General features: G+C 56.9%; 3 protein-coding genes across 4 annotated transcripts; 2 read left to right on the forward strand and 1 right to left on the reverse strand.

Annotated features, from left to right (window-relative positions):
* The first annotated feature begins 197 nt into the window (after nucleotides 1-197).
* MGST3 (microsomal glutathione S-transferase 3) lies at nucleotides 198-9,530 on the forward strand. Of its 2 annotated transcripts, XM_048080228.2 has the most exons (7): nucleotides 198-215; nucleotides 311-392; nucleotides 6,066-6,189; nucleotides 7,155-7,228; nucleotides 7,636-7,693; nucleotides 8,712-8,784; nucleotides 9,298-9,530. In XM_048080228.2, the coding sequence occupies exons 3-7, from the start codon at nucleotides 6,073-6,075 to the stop codon at nucleotides 9,405-9,407; spliced, it is 432 nt and encodes a 143-aa protein (XP_047936185.1). In that variant the 5' UTR covers nucleotides 198-215; nucleotides 311-392; nucleotides 6,066-6,072; the 3' UTR covers nucleotides 9,408-9,530. The 2 variants fall into 2 exon arrangements, with proteins under 2 accessions (XP_047936185.1, XP_047936184.1); XM_048080227.2 differs by lacking the exons at nucleotides 198-215; nucleotides 311-392 and adding an exon at nucleotides 3,828-3,975.
* Nucleotides 399-3,035, forward strand: LRRC52 (leucine rich repeat containing 52). Its single transcript, XM_013199423.3, has 2 exons — nucleotides 399-1,110; nucleotides 2,641-3,035. The coding sequence occupies exons 1-2, from the start codon at nucleotides 480-482 to the stop codon at nucleotides 2,895-2,897; spliced, it is 888 nt and encodes a 295-aa protein (XP_013054877.3). The 5' UTR covers nucleotides 399-479; the 3' UTR covers nucleotides 2,898-3,035.
* Nucleotides 9,531-9,753: 223 nt separating the features above from the next.
* Nucleotides 9,754-17,975, reverse strand: ALDH9A1 (aldehyde dehydrogenase 9 family member A1). Its single transcript, XM_048080212.2, has 11 exons — nucleotides 17,730-17,975; nucleotides 17,064-17,209; nucleotides 15,891-16,020; nucleotides 15,452-15,586; nucleotides 14,760-14,956; nucleotides 13,779-13,919; nucleotides 12,948-13,136; nucleotides 12,033-12,120; nucleotides 11,719-11,860; nucleotides 11,060-11,172; nucleotides 9,754-10,656 (listed from the first exon to the last, which is right to left on the reverse strand). Exons 1-11 carry the CDS (start codon nucleotides 17,908-17,910, stop codon nucleotides 10,562-10,564), a joined length of 1,557 nt encoding a protein of 518 aa, XP_047936169.1. The 5' UTR covers nucleotides 17,911-17,975; the 3' UTR covers nucleotides 9,754-10,561.
* Between the last annotated feature and the right edge of the window lie 555 nt (nucleotides 17,976-18,530).

Consider the following 18,530-nt stretch of genomic DNA (forward strand, 5'->3'; position numbering starts at 1 on the left):
GAGGGAGCCCCGCCCCTAACGGCCAACCGCCCGGCGGGGCCGCGGGAGGCGCTGAGGGGCCGGGGGGAGGCGGGAGGGAGGCGGCGGCCGGGGGCGGCGCGGCCGCGAGAGGCTCCGGGGGTGAGGCGCCCCCTGCGGGCGGGCAGCGGTTCCGAGAGGTGCGAGGAGGCTCGGAAGGTGCGAGGAGACGAGGACGGTGCGAGGAGGAGACAAAGGTGTGAGGAGGGTGGCGGGCGGCGGGCCCCCTTCCCCTGGGGATGCGGCTCAGGGAGGAGCTGCCCTGAGGTAAAATGGCGCTCCCCCCCCCCAGGTGGCTGGAGAGGCGTCGCTGCGCTGAGGTGAAAACCCGCCTGGAGCTCAGCTTCCAGCCAGGCGCCGTGCCAAGGAGTCAGGTGAGTCCCAGCGCTTCCCCAGGGACGGCTCCGCGGCGATGGTAACGCTGCCCGCCTAGGGCCGAGTGGCGCGCGAGGCGGGAGGCCATGTCTCCCTCAGGTGGACGGCGGCCCCTCAGCCTCCTCCTCCCGCTGCTCCTGGGGACGGGGATGGCAGCGGGGAGCGCGCGCTGCCCGAGCGGGTGCAGCTGTGGGTACCTGGAGGTGAACTGCACGGGGCGACAGTTGCAGGAGTTCCCCGCAGCCATCCCGCTGGACACCAGGCAGCTGATTCTGGCAGCCAACAACGTCTCCTACCTGCCGGCGGTGGAGTTGAGCTTCCTGGCTGATCTGGTCTACCTGGACTGCCAGAAGAACCTCTTAGGGGACGACCTGGATTTCACTTTCATCGGTGTGGCCAAGCTTGTCTACCTGGACCTCAGCTTCAACAACCTCACGCAGGTCACCTTCGGCACCTTCTCGCAGCTCCTCAGCCTGGTGGTGCTGAAGATCTCGGACAACCCCAACCTTGTAGCGATCGAGAAGGATGCTTTTGCCAACAACACCTGGCTGAGGCACCTGGATGTGAGCCGGACTGGCTTAACGTTCCTGGACACCAGCACCGTCCGGGACCTGCCCAACCTGAGGTTCCTGGGGCTCAGTGACAACCCGTGGCACTGCAACTGTTCCTTTTTGGACTTCATCACCTGGATGACAGACAGCAACGTGCATTTCCCAGGTGAGGGCTGTGTAAGCAGGACCCCTCTCCTCCCTCCTCCCGCAAACCTATGCGGAATAGAGAGGGCTCCCTGATCTCTTTCCCAAAACTGCATCTCCCAGGGCTGTGCCACTGCATGCCAGCTGTGGGTCCCATCTTACGGTGTTCCACAAACTATGGGTCAGAGCAGCCGGCTTACATGCACTCCACCCTCACAGTCCCACTTGCTCATATCCTCAGGACAGCAGGGGAAGTGCAGCCAGTAGCTAGGCCACTGCTGCTGCCTTAAAACACCTGGCTCCAGCCTCAGGAGGTGTCACTGTGCCTGCAAGTCAGCGGCCATGGTGCCAAGAATAAGGAGCCTGATGTGGCTCCGGGGAAATCTGCGGTGGGAAAGCTACTGCTCTGCATGTCCTGCCTTTTCTCCATCTGATCTTCTCTTGCTGCTGCAGTATCAGTGTGTCCCTAAGGGCCAGCTAACCCCCCTCCACACTCTGTGGAAATGTCTGCAGTCTGTTCCTGCCTCTGTTCTCACCTCCTCGGTGCAGCCTCCCCAGTCCTGGGCTCTCCAGTTCCTCCAGTGTCATTCACCTTGAATACTGCCCTTGTTCCTGCGCGGCATCCCTGGGAGGCAGATGTTCTTTGCAGTCCTGCTACAGCAGTTCTGCTCAATGCTGAAAACAAAGCTGGGTTGAAACCCAGTCAGCCCCTTTTCTGCTCTCGGCTCTCACTGGACAGGGTCTGCAGGAAGAGTCAGGGTGCTGCTGTGGAAGCTAGCAGGAGTTTTGCTGCTGAATTCAGTGGGGCTGCGATCACACTGCTCCCTGCTGACCCATTTCCATACGTGACCCGCATGCGTCTGTCACCGTAACTGTGGCTGGCACGCAGGGTGTTAAACTGCAGGCGAAGGAGAGGGCTGTGGCCAAAGGCACGCTGTGCTTCTACAGACACCAAAAGGAGACAGTGCTTTTTACCACAACCTGCTGACTTCAGAGGGAAAAGCCAGCATCTGTTGTATCACAGCCTATATTAGAATGCGACAGGACATAGTCATTACTTCAGTGGAACTGAATCGCTAATGAGTTTCCTTTCTCTCTCACAAAGCAGGTGAGACTATGCCTAATTGCAAACCACTCTAGTTTTCAAACTTGACTCCCTGCATGCAAGCCTCGTTATTCTAGCCTACAAGGGCCTCTTTCAATTTAGCCCTGTCACTTCAGAAGCTAAGATTTTAAAAAAAAAAAAAAAAGAAGCAACCTACAAGTGCTCTTCTATTAAAATAAAAGTGAGCTACAGCAGTTTGTCGCAGTCCCGTAATCCAACCATTGATATTTTCCTACGGAGACACCACCACAGAAATCGTTCTGGCAGCTGTGGTTTGGCAAAGGTGTGACTCTTTGATTTTTCCTGGGCTGTGGAGGGAGGAGGATATGAAGTGTGGAGAAATCTTCCAGTTTAGCAAACTGCTCCGTCATTTTTCTAGCAGCACTCCTGCTCACTAATGCCTTAGAAACAGGCAAAAGAATCGTGCCGTTGCTCTTCTCTCTGCAGATGCTGACAACATCACCTGCTACACACCAGAAGCCTTTCGTGCCTTGAAGTTGCCTGCAGCGGAGGTACAGCTGCACTTCGGCTGCCTGACCCAGCTGCACAAGCAGGACTACATCTTCCTGTGTTTCGTTGGCTTCTGCATATTCTTTGCTGGCACCGTGGCAGCCTGGCTGGCTGGCGTCTGTGCCGTCATCTACCAAGTCCACACTTCGAAGGGGGAGGAGGACGAGGAGGAGGAGGAAGACACAGTTGCTTAGACCCAGCCCTACAAAGCGTTCCGAACGCTGACCTGGGAACTGAAGGCAGGCCCTTCCTGAATGATTTCCCGTATTATGCCCCACTTTAGATGCTACTTTTTTTTTTGAAGTGAAATAAAACTGCCAGAGAAGAAAGTCTCTGTGCTCCAATTTCACTCGCTGTGCTCCCTCCGCCTTTCTTCTTCCACTGGGACCGGGGACCTTGGCAGAACATTCAGTGAGGGTGCGAGAGGTGCGGACAGAGCCATGCACTGACCAGCAGCGTTTACACTCCTGTTTTACCGTGAGACTGCGGGACAGCAGGGTCAGCGCGCGGCCTGCCCTGTCACAGGGACAGGCATGAGGAGTTAGGAGGTGCAGGAGAGGCCCCAGAGCTGTGCCGCAGCCAGGGAGTTCACCGAGGCCTTTTTGGCCAGACTGGGACCAGCCCAGAGAGCTCGCTGCTGTGGGAAGGCAGGTATGTGAGCAAAGAGCTTACACCCAGGACTTTTAGGGGCCTGGGGTCCTGCTTTCTTCTCCAGTATACCTGCAACAGCAAAAGGCGCGCTCTGTCCTGCTGGGGTGGGTCCCCCTGTCCCTCTGCTGGTTTATGCACACCTTCAGAACCAAAAAACCCACCTGCTAATTTGTTCTGTCCCGCGTTTCCCTAAAACCGCGTTTCTTTTTAAAGTAAAACACCGCTTACACCCAGCCCCAGTGCTGAAAGGGGCTTGTGCCTCCCTGCCGAAGTGTCGCGGGCCAGAACCGAGCGGGATGTAAGCGAGACCCCGCGGATCGCTGACGCGGGCGGCTGCAGGCGCAGTATCCGCTTACACGAACACACACAGCAGTGAGGGGCTGCCTTCCCCACCCCGACCGGCTGCGAGGGAACAAGGCACGACCGCCACGAGAGGACCCCAAACGCAGCCCGCAACCTCTCCTCCGGCCTGCGGCAGAGCCGGGAGAGGGCGCAGCCCCCGGCCGGCTGCACGGAGCCCGCAGCTCTCGCCCCGCCTCGGGGCGCGGCCAAGCCCGGCCCCGGCCCCGCTCCCGCCCCGGGCTGCTCCGCACCGCGCCTGAGCCGGGCCCCGGGGTGCGGGTGAGTGCGGGCCGGGGGCTGCGGGGGGCTGCAGGGGAGGCTGGGCGGCCCTGCTGAGTCCGGATTGCGGCGGTGGTTGTGGCAAGCCTGCTGGGAATCGGTGCCGTGGGGGAAAAGCGCTCCCCGGGAGCTCTCCCGCAGCCCTCCGGCCGTGCTGCATCACGCGCCGCTGGCCCCCGGCGGTGCGGGCCCAGGCGCAAGCGTTGCCGCAGGGAAGGTACGGGTTTAGTCTGGTGCGGGGCGCTGGTGCTCATCAGCAGAGGCCTTGCGCTGCGGACAAAGGTTGGTGAAATGCACCAGCGCCAGGGAGCAGCCGAAAGCGTTGGCTTCTAATCGCTCTGGCTCCTGATTACTAGAGCAAAGGCGCACTGTGTAGTTCTGCACCGGTAGCGGAGGTCCAGCAGCAGGTTTATAACACCTGGCGTAACGCTTTGCTGCGACTGAGCTGCGCCCTTTGCTACTGAGATAAAAGGTAAAACTCCAACTGACAGCGTAGCACTGCCAGGGGCCTGGTCCGTGCTGCTGCATGGGGCTTCTCCACCAAGCCTGGGAGCTGAAGGGGGAAATGCGACCGTGGAGCTGCTCTGCGCGGTGGGAAGGGTCTGTATTTGCAGCGTGACCTCTAACTGCTAACTGCTATCATGTGTGGGTGCAGCTGACCTGTCTTAGTTAAAGTTTTCAGCATTCTTACTAAGAATTTTTTACCAAACTTCTCGTGGACAAAGCCAGCTGTAGTCTTGATCAAAATCCCTTTGCGAATGAGAAATAAAACCCCTGCTCCCCGCTGAGCCCCTGTGAGTGGTGCTGGTGCAGCGGGAAGGCTGGCTGCACTGCTTCCTCCAGGAGGGACGTTTTTCCCCCTGCCAACAGATCGTGTTGGTGCGACAGTGCCAGAGACACCAACACCTTGCTGCATCACGGCAGTGGGCTGCGGTTAGGCTTGGTTTGGAGAGGGAATTGGCTTAGTGCTGGAGGGAGAGGTGTCCGCTGCCTTCTGCTGCGGTGCATGACACAGCACGGGCTCTGTGCACGTGGACACAATCAGAGGTTGGGATGGTGCAAGAGGACTGGTGCCAGATGGTGGTGGGGCCGCGCTCTGTGACTCTGAGCCCGTTCCTTGAGGCTGCTGGGAGCGAGCATCGCTCGTCTGGCCGTTTTATCGCGTGAAAAAACACCTCTGTTTGTTTTGAATCTCTGTCCTGGCTGCATTTGATGGCCCCGAGTTCTGATGTTGGAGCAAACAACCGGTTTCTGTCCACCCTCTTTAGCTTTTACAGACTTTATTGAATACCATTCCTCTTTGTCTGCTCTCCGAGACGAAGAGTCTTGACTTACTTGATTGTTCCTCACGTTAAAGCTGTTGCAGATCTTTAAACGTCCTTGCAGCACCACTCTGGCCCGTTCCTGGTTTTGCTACAAGCTTTTCAAGGTGGTGGGACAAGAACTGGCTGCGCTGCTCAGGCTGGAGGTGAACCAGGGCTTTGCACGGTGACATAATTACATTTGCTGACCTGGTCTCCAGCCTGATTGGGGAGAAATTCCCGCAGGCGCAGGTCCTGCCTGCATCCTGCCCACAGGCTGGGATGGGAGCAGGTACGGGGCGGTGCCCACCACTCCTTGGTTTCGCGCAGGAGGAGCACCAGGGTGCAGGAAGGGGACAAGTCCTCCGCAGAGCGCTCTGTCTGTCCCCGCACACCCGAGCACCCCCGCAGACACAGCAGCGTCAGCGAGGACGGCAGCGTCAGGGGTTGTGGCCAGCCGGAGCTGAGAGGGTCTGCTCTTGGCTGTAGGGGTGCTCCGAGCCAGAGGCCAGACTAGGGTCCCCCAGACACCAACACGTCCGTGATTTTAAGGCTTGCTTGACTGGAATTGAGCAGGGAGCCCTTGGTTTGTTCTGCTTAACACCCAGCAGGCACCAAAAGGTAAAAAACCCCTGAGTTTCTCCTCTCCTTCAGCCAGTCCTTGTGCTAGGATGACTGTGGTCCATGCTCAGCAATTCTTACGTGCGCGCACACACAATTCTGCCTGCACCGAGCTGCCACTGCCCCAACCCCGCCCTGCAGTAGTAACGGGCTCTCTTTTCCTCCCAGCACCAAGATGGCTGTTCTCTCCAAAGAGTACGGCTACGTCATCCTGACGGGGGCCGCCAGCTTCGTCCTGGTCACGCACCTCGCCGTGAAAGTGGCGAAGGCCCGCAAGAAGTACAACGTGGAGGTGAGCCCTCCTCTCCTCAGGCGGAGGGGTCGGGAAGGGGCTGCAGCTCCGACGCTGGTGAGGGAGAGCCCCAGGCCTTGCTGAGCGATCCCCGTCTGAGGCAGCGGGCTGCTCCCTTGGTGCCAGCGGCTTGCTGCCACACGCGCTGCGTGTGTCTGAGTTGCAGCAGGTGCAGCGTGCTCACAGCCAGAGCCTGGCACTGCCTCGTGCTTCAGCCCCTCATACGGGCTCAAACAGCAGCCTCAGAAGCATTAGGAGCGTGTCTGGGCGCTGGTTTGGGTCACCGTCAGGCCCCTGGTGCTGCTGGGTCCCCTGGCTGCTCTTCCTAAACCAGGCAGCACGCGGGACCTGGCAGCAGGGACACCTCAGCCTGTCTGCAGGGAGCTGCAGCCTGCCCACTCCAGCACCCCTCCTTCGTCCCCTCCCCGGCCCAGCAGGGCGCAGAGGTCTTGTTTTCCCAGGCTGTAGCGCTACAGATAAGCTCGGCGACACCTTGTTTATTTCTGGGTGCCCCGCTGGCACTTCCTACCCCGCCATGTGGATGCAGAAGGGATGGAGCCGACATTTCGGCTCTCCAAACTGGAGCAGACGCACAGCAGAAATCAGGGTTTGGCAGATCGGGCACTTGGCACTGAGCCGAGACGGCTGAAAGCAGAAGGCTTCGAGCCCGGAAATACTGACAGGCAAGAAACCACACAGCCTTTTTTCCCTGTGAAGAAGGCAGACGCAGTGTTGGGAGCAAAGGGATCCCAGTGGAACAAAAGCATTCGGGAGCAAGCAGCAGTTTCATCAAAGTAGCTGTGGCCGCGGGGCAGGGAGCGAGGCTCTGACTTGAAGCAAGTCAGTCTTAGAGGCAGCAGCACGGCACAGGGCTCCCCGGGGAGAGGTGCTGGAGGGCCTGCAGCTTGCTGCTGGAGGAGGCCGGGCTGCATTGCTCACGTTCTGCTCTTGGGTTTCTTTGACAGTACCCCACCATGTACAGCACAGATCCTGAGCATGGCCGTATATTCAACTGCATCCAGCGTGCGCACCAGAACACGTGAGTACCGCGTGCGGATGTCGTACTGCCCTCGGCTCCTCGTGGGCAGGGTCCACCCGGCTAACGTGGGCCAGAGCACGTCGGAGGGGGGCCGGGGGGAACAGCTCCTCCTGGGTCAGCTGGTGGTAGGCAGCATTCAGCAGCAGCTTGGGCACAGAGTGGAAAGAACAGGTGGGCGGCCGGACAGGGGCACAGGCAGGGATGAAGTCCCTGAAGGCCTGCGTGTGCTGCAGCTCGCTTGTGCCTCCATCCCTGGCCACAGCACTGAGCAGCCCTCCTGGGCACGGAGACTCCCAGCAGTCAGGCCCACCAGGGACCTTGCCAAGGGACGCTTGCAACTCTCTGCATGTCTACATGTTCTCTCTACGAGCTATTTGAACAAACGTAACCCCCCCTCTCATTTTCAGACTGGAAGTTTATCCCTCCTTCCTCTTCTTCTTAGCCACTGGTGGCATCTACCATCCGGTAAGTGACTAGCACGCAGGGCTCCGTGACTGAACTCTGCCCTTAATCCCTGACTCAGAGCAGGCAGGAGGCCAGGCCCGCCCCTCCGGAGGCAGCCAGGCTCCTTCCCCAGCCACATCCCACTGCACAGCTGTGCCCCTTCTGAAAATGCAGTGGTACAAGCTCTTGTGCAGGGGAACCACACGTATTTCATAAATCATTGCCGATACTGCAGCCACTAGGCCCCTTTCCTTCCCCAGAGCGTGGTTTGTTAGACAAACCGCAGCATTCGCAGCCTCCAGCCCCACAGCTGGGGAGGGTCCCTCCAGCCCTGCTTGATTCTCCCACACCTGCAGGGTCCTGCTGGGCTTACAGTAGGGCCACTCAGCAGCTGGTTTTGTACAGGACGGGGACCCTTTCACTTCCTTTTTAAGCACATTTTCAAGAAGAGTTTGACAAAAATAGCTGGGGAACACTGTGATCTTCCCACCCACCTTCACCACCAAAGGAGGTGTGTGAAGGATGCAAAAAAAGCCTGTATTATTTTTAAATGAAAGAGGTAGACAGCTCTTGAGGCGGCAGTTCATCTGGGAGAGACTAAACCAGGAGCTTTTTCTTTACCACCACCACCTGACAAATCAGGTCCATCCTGAACATTCCTTTTCGGAGAGGGAAGGAAGTGGCATAGGCGGATCTGACAAACTGAAGCCACACTGCAGCAAGCTCTAAATTAAGTGGCAAGGCAGGAATCCACAGCAGGGAAACCTGTACACCTGCTTGTGCCTGTGGAGGGGGGCTCGCAAGGCCCTGCAGCACATCACAGACACCCCAGAGGTGCCGTGAAAGGGACCCAATCCGAAACTCACCCAAGCTCCCCACACCACTCACACCCTTCTCCCAGGCTGATTCCCAGTTCTCCCAGCTGGGTCAGGACCCCCACTGTAGTTTGTGGTCACGTCTTGAAGCAGGGCTGCTGTAACGCTGAGCAGGTGCAAGCAACAAGCCTCCAAAACCTTTAATGTTTCTCCTTTCCTCCTAGCGGATTGCCACAGGGCTCGGCGTTGCCTGGATCGTTGGGCGAATCCTCTATGCCTACGGCTACTACACAGGAGGTAGGTCATCCTGCGGCACAGCAGGTGCTTGGAAACTGAAGCCTCCTAGAGGGGCTCCAGACTCTTCTCGCCAGCTCCTGTCAGGAGGCAGCATAAAGCTTCCCTCCAGCCAGGGTGCGGAGCAGAGGATGCAGGTGCACAGACTGCACGCTGCATTGTGCTTTCCCTGACAATAGAAAGAGCTCTACCCTAATAATAGCACAAACTCAGGGTACGCCTTGAGATTAGTCTCTAGTTCCTGCTCCCTCTTCAGTTTCATCTGCTGCTTCCCACACTAGTTGCAGCACACCACGCTGGGGGGATCACTCCGGGCACCTGACTGTGCACTTTTATTGGCTCGGGTCTGTCACACTCACAGCAGTTTCCCAGCTTTCCTTTCTAAAGGTGAGGACAAGGTCAGCCAAAGCTAAACATACTTGCAGCAAGTCAAGGTTGTGTGCGGCAGAACTGGGAGTGGCCTGGGGGAGAGAGCCGGGTACTGCTCCTGAACTGATAAAATCTGTCTTTTTCCAGAGCCGAAAAATCGAAGGAGAGGGGCCATCGGTTCCGCTGCACTCATTGGACTGGTGGGCACAGGCGTGTATTCAGCTTTCCAGCACCTTGGCTGGATCTGCCAGGACTAACTGGCCATCGCGGTGGCTGCCTGGGAACCCAAAGGGATTCTTGTTCTGTTTTCTCATACAACATTGCATTGCCTGTTGGCTGTTTTTCTCCTCATTCAATAAAATGAAGTTGTCAGTTCTGTATTTTTATTTTGAAGTTACAGAGGGCTGTCTTAAGTTCTGCAGAAAGCCAGAACGGCTGATTTTATAGGACTACAGAAATCTGCCTGTCGGGCAGGGATGTTCCAGCTTTTATGGCTTTGGTGAGTGAAAAGCAATCTTGCAACCCATTTGGTTAACCCATACAGCAACAGCCCAGCTCTATCAGACTGTATTTCTGGACTCCTTGATTCATGTCACTCTCCAATAAGATGTTCCAGAGTTAATATTTATTTGATTACTTAAAAAAGAAGATTAGGTAAACATTTAAATTTTCTATTTCATCGTGTTTATAAAGAGCCGTAGGCCTATAGGAAAGAAATTGAATAGATGTCTGCCTGTCTTAGGCAAAAGCTGTTCTATGTCAGAGCTTGCTACCACTCTGGTTATCCTCTGTTCTGTGCGAGGAGAGGATCTGCAGCACCATGCTTGTCACAGGCAGCATCAGCTCTCCACCCCCACCGTATCCTGTCCCAGCCCAGAGGTGAGGCACAGACAAAAAAACAGGACTTGGGTTCACAAGTGGGCTAGAAGGAAAAACTAAAGGCTACTCTTAAGGCTTTTATATAGCCAGAGAAAAGACAGTCTGTAGAGCTACAGCACAGCAATGTGCCCCAGAGCTTTTAGGTGCACTGAGTAGACTCGTACTTGTTAAGGTGAGACCGAACTTGACTGAAGGTGAAAGAGAGCAGGGTTCAAGATACACTGGGGGGAAGCAGCCTGGGTTGAGCCTCTGCCACGGCCAAGCCCCTGCTAACATCGAAGAAGCTGCAGGTGCCGGCTGCTGAAAGCCAGGTTGGTCCCTCCTGGTCCGAGGTTCCCTGCTCCCACCAGCCAGGGCAGCTGAGGCCCACAGACCGAGCCCCGTGTGCACGTTTCCCCTCACAGGAGCAGGTGCTAAATGCTGCCCTCGCTCTGCCCCACCCCCAGGCACTTACAATCTCAGAGCACTTTATTGCTGGGTAAATGATTCACGATTCTGAGCTGACAGCGCCCTTCAGACGGCCCCAGAGCCACTAAAACACGGACTCCACATCACCCATCTCCACGCAGACCGTCTTCAGCTGCGAGTAGTACTCGATGGCCGCCCGTCCGTTCTCTCTGCCAAATCCTGCAAGGACGAGGCAGCAGTGAGAGCACAGCTCCAGGCAGCGCCAGGCATCGATCGTGCGTCGTCCGTGCCCCCTGTGACCAGCACGGGGCCGGACCAGGGCGAACACGAGCCACACACTCGGTGCAGCTGCAGCGTTACCTCACAGCAGGGCTTCTGAGCAAGCCCCGAGCAGTAACCGGATGAGCTCAGCTGAAGGAAGGCTATATGTATAAAAGTTTATCTCCCTCCTTTCTCTTTCCAAACCCACAACCCCTTTTCTCCAACTTCCCTTTCATCTCCCAGCGAGGTATCCACTCAGCGACACAGCAGAGGCCGCTCACGTCTGCCACCGCAGACACAGGCGCATCCCCACCCCTGGGCGCAGCAGAGCCAAGCCCAGGGACGGCCAAGCACTGCTCACCTGACGCCTTGTATCCTCCGAAGGGCAGCTCCACGGGGCTGACGTTGTAGTTGTTAATGAAGCACATCCCGGCATTAAGAGCAGCCACGACCCTGTGAGCCTTCTGGATGTCCCTGCAGGAAAAGGGCAACTCAGCTGGAGCCTCCCTTCCATCCTCTCCTCCCGTGCCAGCTGACATCCCGCTACAGAAAGGCCCCCGGCAGGTCGCGGTGCTTTTTGGGGCCTGTCCTGCCCTTCTCGGCCCTTGCTTGCTCAGAGGATACAGCACTTATCCCCAAGGACACTCAGAACAGCACTTGATTTGAGAGGGCAGGACAAGGACGCCAGCAGAGCAGACTACGGCAAGCAGCCAAAAGCCGTCTTTGCACGCTTTCAGCAGCATGGCAGGCTCCTGGCGAACACCTCCTGGAGATGCAGAAGGCAGGCAGCAGGCCAAGCGCAGGCTGGAAGGAGTCTGAAGGACGGCTGGGCCCACCTAACCCTTCAGGAGAGCTGGGAGGAGATGCACGGTCGTTCACAAAGTTCCCTTCTGGCATTCCCTTGCTGCAGCTTTCCCAGAAGAGGATATCCGTGCCCATGCCCAGACTCCACAAGAGGAGCACCAGGTTGCTGCAGTATTTCCCTTCTCCTCCCCAGAGCGCCGCACTGCCCAGCTGTACCTGGTGAAGACGCCACCTGCCAGGCCAAACTTGGTGTTGTTGGCTCTCTCCACAACCTCCTCCTCGGTGTCAAACGGCAGAATGGACATGACAGGCCCGAAGATCTCTTCCTTCACACACGTCATGTCATCGGTGCAGTTCCCTGCAAGCACGGAGATTTCTCTGCATACCATTCACTCGGGCACCTCAGCTACCTCCAGTACACCCACCGGGGGCACACGCAGAGATGGGTGACGCCGAACACAGCTCTCTCTAGAAGAAACTCGGCGACACCCACGCAGGAGATGCCCGCGCCACGGATAGGGAGGACATACCTAGCACACAGGGGCGCATGTAGAAGCCATTCTTCAGCTTCGGGTCATCTGGTACGTAAAGGTCCCCACCGCACAGCACCTGGGCACCCTGAAAAAGAGCCAAGCAGAAGGTGGGCAGGCACGTACGGGGGCACCCTGCCCAGCTGCAGCAGCTCTGGGCCAATCATCCCTGCTGCTGTGCTGCCCTGTCAGACAAACCACGCCTGGGCCCTCAAAAAAAAAAATCAAAACCAGGAGCAGATCCTCATCTGGCATCACGTTAACTTCCACATCTCCACACGGTGTCGACTCCCTCATTAGTGAGTCCATCAGTCCTTTAACACTGCACCTAGCAAGGAACACCTCCCCCCTCAGACACCCTGCTTTGCAGTCGGGAGATCTCCCCTCTCCTCCCCTGTATCGCCTTCCACATCCCTCTTCCTGTTTCCAAATCCTCATCTACCCCTCCTGCCTTTCACTCGCACCTCCCCTTTTCCAGCCCTTCCCCAAAACGGCCAGCCATACACCCAGCGCTGACATTTAAAACATCTCCAGACTTGACAGTAAAGCAGGAGAAGAGGCTGTGTAGGTCTCACTGCTCTTAGAGAGCTTGGTTCCAGCAGCCTGTAAATCTGGTCTTTGATCCTCCTCCTGCGGATTCTCCTATTTTACTCACTAATGCTGGGTATCTCATAACCTCTAAAACGTGGCAGCATCAGGATGTGGGAAGCAAAGTCACCTTGCGTGCTGATTCAGAGAAGTGCACATGAATCACTTTTATTCTGTTGGCCCAAGACACCTGCTGTGTAATTCAGCCACTGCAAGTAAAGAGCTTAACTACAAAGGCAGGGAGTAAGAAAGCAGCTATTGGTCTGCTTGTCTAACAAAAAAACAAAGACATTTCAGGGCAGTCTCAAGGCAGCATCACGATCTCACCTGCTCCTTCGCCTGCTTGATAAAGTTCTGGACACGATCCAGGTGGGGCCGGTTGATGAGGGCCCCCATCCGGGTGTCTTCCAGAAGCGGGTCTCCAACTTTGATCTTCTGGGTGCGTTTCACCACCTCCTTTGTGAAGGTATCCAGTATCTTCCGCTCCACAAACACCCGCGTGCCGTTGCAGCACACCTGGGACACAGAACGGGCTGCTCACAACAAGACACGCCGCACTTCGCGAGCCTTCCCTGCAAGGGCCCCGCTACAGGGGTTCTCTGAAGAGCCCCCCCACGGATGCTAAACCAGCCAGCTTGACCCTGGGGGCAGCGGAGAGCAGACAGGCAGTCCTGCTGTTCTCGCCTGCACTGAACAATCCGCTCTGGGCGCAGCAGAACTGATGCCACCAGGTGGCCAAAACGCACCGGGTCACCAGCAGGAGATGAGGAGCTGACCGTTCAGTTCCCAGAGATGACCCATGTAAGGCAGTTTGCCAACAGGATTACACAAAACCTGCAGCACACGTGGAAATCTCAAATTTGGGACTGACAGAGCCCCGGGGAGCTGTGGCTCGGAGTGCTGGGCCGGAACCAGAGGCATCCAGCACGGTCTCTTCTGACACCTGTGCTCCAAACCGGAGCCCAGGGCACAGGGGGGCTGCTCGGAGCCGGGTACCGGGTGCTAGAGAGGCCCCGCTCCTGGGAAAGGAGGAGATGGGTGGCGAGATGGGAGCTTCAGGGCACCCCTTCCAACACAAGGCCCCAGGCTGGCTATCTCGGTGGCCCTCTGGCTGCCTCTGCCGCCCCGTTCCCAAACCGGTGCCCCTCGGCCACACACCTCGCCCTGCGTGAGGAAGTTGGCCATGAGGGCTCCGTTCACGGCGTTCTCCAGGGCGCAGTCCGAAAAGATGATAAGGGGGGATTTGCCTCCCAGCTCCAAGGTGACGGGTTTGATCCCTTTAGCTGCCATCTCCATGATCTGGCAGAAGCAAGGACACAAGAGACAAGTGACACACGGGCAATACGGCGGATGGAGGGAGGTAAGAGACACCCAAGGGGAGAGCTACTGCAGGGGTCTTCACCAACAACAGAAGCAGCCAGCGCACACAAAGGGCAAGCTGGGTTCCTTCGAGTTGTTTAGTTCAGACTGCAGACATTCTCAAAGGGTTTAGGTTCTTTTTTTGTTAAAGGTAAAAACGAAACTCTGAGGAGGCATCTGCAGGAAGTCTCAAGCTCAGAGCAAGCCCACAGGACAACCACAACTGCACCTTTGTCGCTGCACCCCACAGGTACATTCATGTAGGAGTGCTCAAGGGGCAATATCTCCCACCTTTCAAATCAAAACTTATTTTTTAGATCTTTTTAGGGGTGTTTAATTTGTTTTGACTAAATCAAGTGTGGGAAATTCACAAAAACTAGCCTACTTCTTAAAATGGCAGGCTGCATGCAGTTAAACTGAGCTATTACCGCCAGAAACATTCACACGTCTCCCCAGCTGGTTTACAGACCCACCTCCCCACAGAGACGCCCACTTTTAGCAGCTCAGAGCCTTCACTGCCACCACGGTCGTCTGCACGTGTTCAGCCCAAAGGGCTCCTCCAAAAGGACCGGGTGCTCGAGCTCGTGCCCAGTACCCTAACTGGGACCCCAGCATAATGCTGTAGGTGCAAGCTCCTTGCTCGGACGCAGGAATGCCACCTCACACCCCATCCTTGCAAGCCTCGTGCACAAAGGCTGAAGGAGGCTTCGACCCCCCCGTTGCACCAGGAAGGCTGGCACTACAACCCCCGTGTGTCCCCCAGTGTGACGGTGCCTTTACCTTGACGCCAGTCGGCACGCTGCCAGTGAAAGAGATTTTGGCCACATCGGGGTGGTGACAGAGGAACTGGCCTGTGGCCACCCCGCCCTGCACCACGTTGAAGAGCCCCTTGGGCATACCGGCCTGAGTGAAGATCTCTGCCAGCCTCACCACCGAAATGGGAGTGAAGGGAGAGGGCTTGAAGACCATCGCGTTGCCTAAGGGAACCCGGACAGAGGCAAGGTGGGGTTAACACCCAAACTGCATCAGGGGACAAAAAAAAAAAAAAAACACAAAAAAAACCCACCCTACACAACGAATTTGTCTCTGCAGAACCAAAAGATCCCCAGGAGAGAAGGAAATAGTTTTGTCTAAACGCTCTGCAATCAATGAATGGGGAAAACTGCACCTTCATGCTGGGAAGGGCCGGGGAGATGAGGATACTGGTCCTGCACTGCAAACATTTCCAGAGACCTTCCTCCTCTGGTACAAAGCCACACAATCAGTCTTTCTCCTGATGTGTCCCCTGCCCTCTTAGCACCTGCCAGGTTCCCCCTTCCATTTCCTTTCCCTTCCTGCCTGAAGGCTCTGCTAGTCCTTCAACGCCTCCTTCGAGGCGGCCCTAGTCAGTTCTCTGTCCCCCAAATCTCACTCTCCCCCGCAGGACCACAAGGCTTCAGAGGGAAGCCTGCATGGGCACAGAGTCTCCATACCGCAAGCCAGGGCCGGGGCAGCCTTCCAGCAGGCAATCTGGAAAGGGTAATTCCAGGCTCCGATCCCAGCGCACACACCCAGGGGCTCTCTGCGAGTGTACCCAAAGGATCCCCCAGGAAGCTGGATGTGTTCACCTGCAGGGAAGACAGACAGACAGAAATAAGAGAAGAACAAAGCCCCTTCCTGTTTAATCAGAGGCTCAGGGCCCAGATCCCACTTAGACTGGGAACAGACACACACGGCTTTTACCCCGACAAGCTCACAGAGCATGGCAGCATTAGGCAGACAGCTCTGAAAATTCTCCCAAGACCTTCAGAAAAAGGAGCAGTCCTTCTCTTAGAGGAATCGGCACCAAAAATGGTCTTGTATCATGGAAGTTAGCAGAGAAGACAAGAGGCAGGACAGAGAATAAAGAGCCAACTCCCATAAAGTTCTCACCAGCTAGAGATCCTGCCAGCCCTGCGTAATACTCCAGGCACTGCCAGGATACGTCAATGTCCGCTCTGGCTTCAAAGATGGATTTCCCATTGTTGATGGTTTCCAAGGTGGCAATTTCGTCTCTCTGTTCCTGTGAGGAGCGCAGCACAACGACAGCGCATCAGAGAAGCCACAAGGAGCTAGCTGCATCCCAAGCATGCAACCTCCAAGCCAGGCTCTGCCTCGAGTAATCATTTTATCTAAGATACATTCCCAACTGTCATTTATCAATTCGCCAGAGGCAACCGACCACAAGAGAATGCCAAACAGAGAGCTGCTGGGGTTCACTGCTAGTCTGGTCTTGCTTAACAGCCGTGTTTATCTGAAAGATGAGCAAACCTGAGCTGAAAAGCCAGCTGGTAAACAGTGACTGGAATTCACAGGACTAAGGTGGGGAGACAGCAAACAGCAAGACCAAAACCGACCCAGAGGACTTAGCAAAAGACGGGCAAAGCAGCAGAGTTGGGAAGCATCCTTTAACAGACCATCTCCCAGGCAGAAATATTACCCTGCTGCAGAAGTCTGGCAGAAAGAGAAAACAGTATTCTCATCGCATGTACACGCTGGGGCGAGGTCCGGTTTCTTACAGACCTGTGCCTCAACGGGGATTAACTTTGAAGTCCAAGAACGTGTTATCTCACATCTTACTTTGAGGTCCAAGAACGTGTTATCTCACAAACAAGTTTGTGACAAAGCTAGCATATCTGTATCCTCTCCCCACGCGTATTATCTGCTAAGGGAAAAAAAAAAAGCACTCCTACATTTTCTTATTGCTAAAACAACGTATGCTTCTGCCACGTGACAACAGGGTCCGAAATCCTAAAGTTCAAGAATGTGTCAGCTACGCAGCTTCAGCTTGTAAATCGCATGCCTTGCAGGGTCCTGACTGGATTGCTTCAGCTTTGTGTCTCCTGCCAGAATTAAGCAGAAAAGGTGCTGTAGCACACACCGGCCTTGAACTAAGACTGATAAGACTGGGTGCCCTGCCCAAGGCAACCAACTGTCTCTGCTGGTCAAAGGTGGGGTTTTACCTCCCCGAGCTCTGGAGGTGCCGCTGGAACCGCAGCCCCCAGCAGCCGCCTTAATCCACGAAAATGCTGGCAGACAAAACGTGACGCGAGCCCCCCGACATACCCGAATAATTCTGGCGGCCTCCAGCAGCACCCGGCACCGCTCCATGCCCGACATTTGGCTCCATACTTTAAAGGCAGCCTTCGCGCTCTGCACGGCCAGGTCCACCTCCTTCTCCCCGGAGCACAGCAGCTTGGCTATCACTCGGCCTGGGCACATTTAAAATGGAAACAAAGGAGATGTTCGTGTCAGAGAAAGGGCACAGAAAATACGATTTATCTTGCGGCAAAGATCTCAGTCCCACCACCCGCACCAGGCTACGAACGTAATGGTTCCAAACAAAACCCACTTATTTGTGACTGGTTTCTTGAAGAGGTGTTGTGGTTTAAAGGGCTTGCATTAAGACCCTTCTCCCACACCCATGTCCCAGTTACTAATTAGCTCCCAGCATCACAAATCTCTTCGCTCTCCCCCCTTGAGCTTCCGCCACCAGCACCCCGCTGTGCGTTCTTCGGCTCCGTTAGCCCCTCGCCACCTTGCATGGGGCCTGCCGAAACCCGGGCGAGGAAAAACCAATTGATTTGGAAATCATTTGAGCCAGACCCCGGCTGCTTCGGCGGACGGTCACAGCCAGTCCCAGGCTGCAGGGGCTGGGGGGACGTGGGGGTCGGGGCCGCCCCCCGGGACGGCCAGCCCCCAGCAGAGCCGTGTCCCCACGCGTGTCCCCACCTGTGGCCGGCTCGTACACCTCCTCCACCTGCCCACCGTCGGCGGGCTGCAGCCGGGCTCCCCCCCGGTAGTTGAGGGGCTGCTGCAGGGAGAAGGAGCCGGTGGCGCTGCTCATGGCGAGGCCGGGCAGCAGGCGGCGGAGCCGGGGCACGAGGGGCTGCAGCAGGGGCCGCGGCACCATGGGCCGGCAGCCGGGCTCGGGGCAGATCCGCGGCCCCGCTCGGCGGTGGCGGAGAAATGGGGGGAGCCCCCCCCCCCGAGCCCCGCACCGCCCCCCCCGGCAGGCCCGGCCCCGGCCCCGGGCGCCCCCCCGCGGCTCGGAGGGCTCCGGGGGTGTAAAAAGTGATAGAACCGAAACCGTTCTTCCTGCCCCCAAAAGGCAGGCGTGTACCCCCCCAGTACATTTTGTGGGTTCTTAGAATTCAGACCTCGAGAGTTGTTCTCCCTGTGTCAGGATTAACCACCCCACAGACCTGCTGCACCAAGCAGGCAGCGAGCCCCACCACAGCGACGAAGCCATAATTTTCGGGTAAGCTCTGGATGTGCGAGCGCCGCCCTCACAAAGCGGTAACACGCGGTGCGATGCAACATATCGCAACGTGTGCTCGGCCCAAGGCAGCGCGGGGCTGAGGCAGGGTCTGGGAGGGCAGGGTGCACGTAGCACCTCCCAGCCCCCTGGGGTGCACGCTGTCGTTGCACTCTGTCAGTTCGGCTCTCACAGCTCTCCCCACTCGCCCTGCTGGATCTGATGACCGTATGCTGCGGAATAAACTAACTCACCAAAGCTGGTGCAGCAGGTTT

Source organism: Anser cygnoides, chromosome 8 (assembly GCF_040182565.1).
Source record: "Anser cygnoides isolate HZ-2024a breed goose chromosome 8, Taihu_goose_T2T_genome, whole genome shotgun sequence".
Taxonomy (NCBI): domain Eukaryota; kingdom Metazoa; phylum Chordata; class Aves; order Anseriformes; family Anatidae; genus Anser; species Anser cygnoides.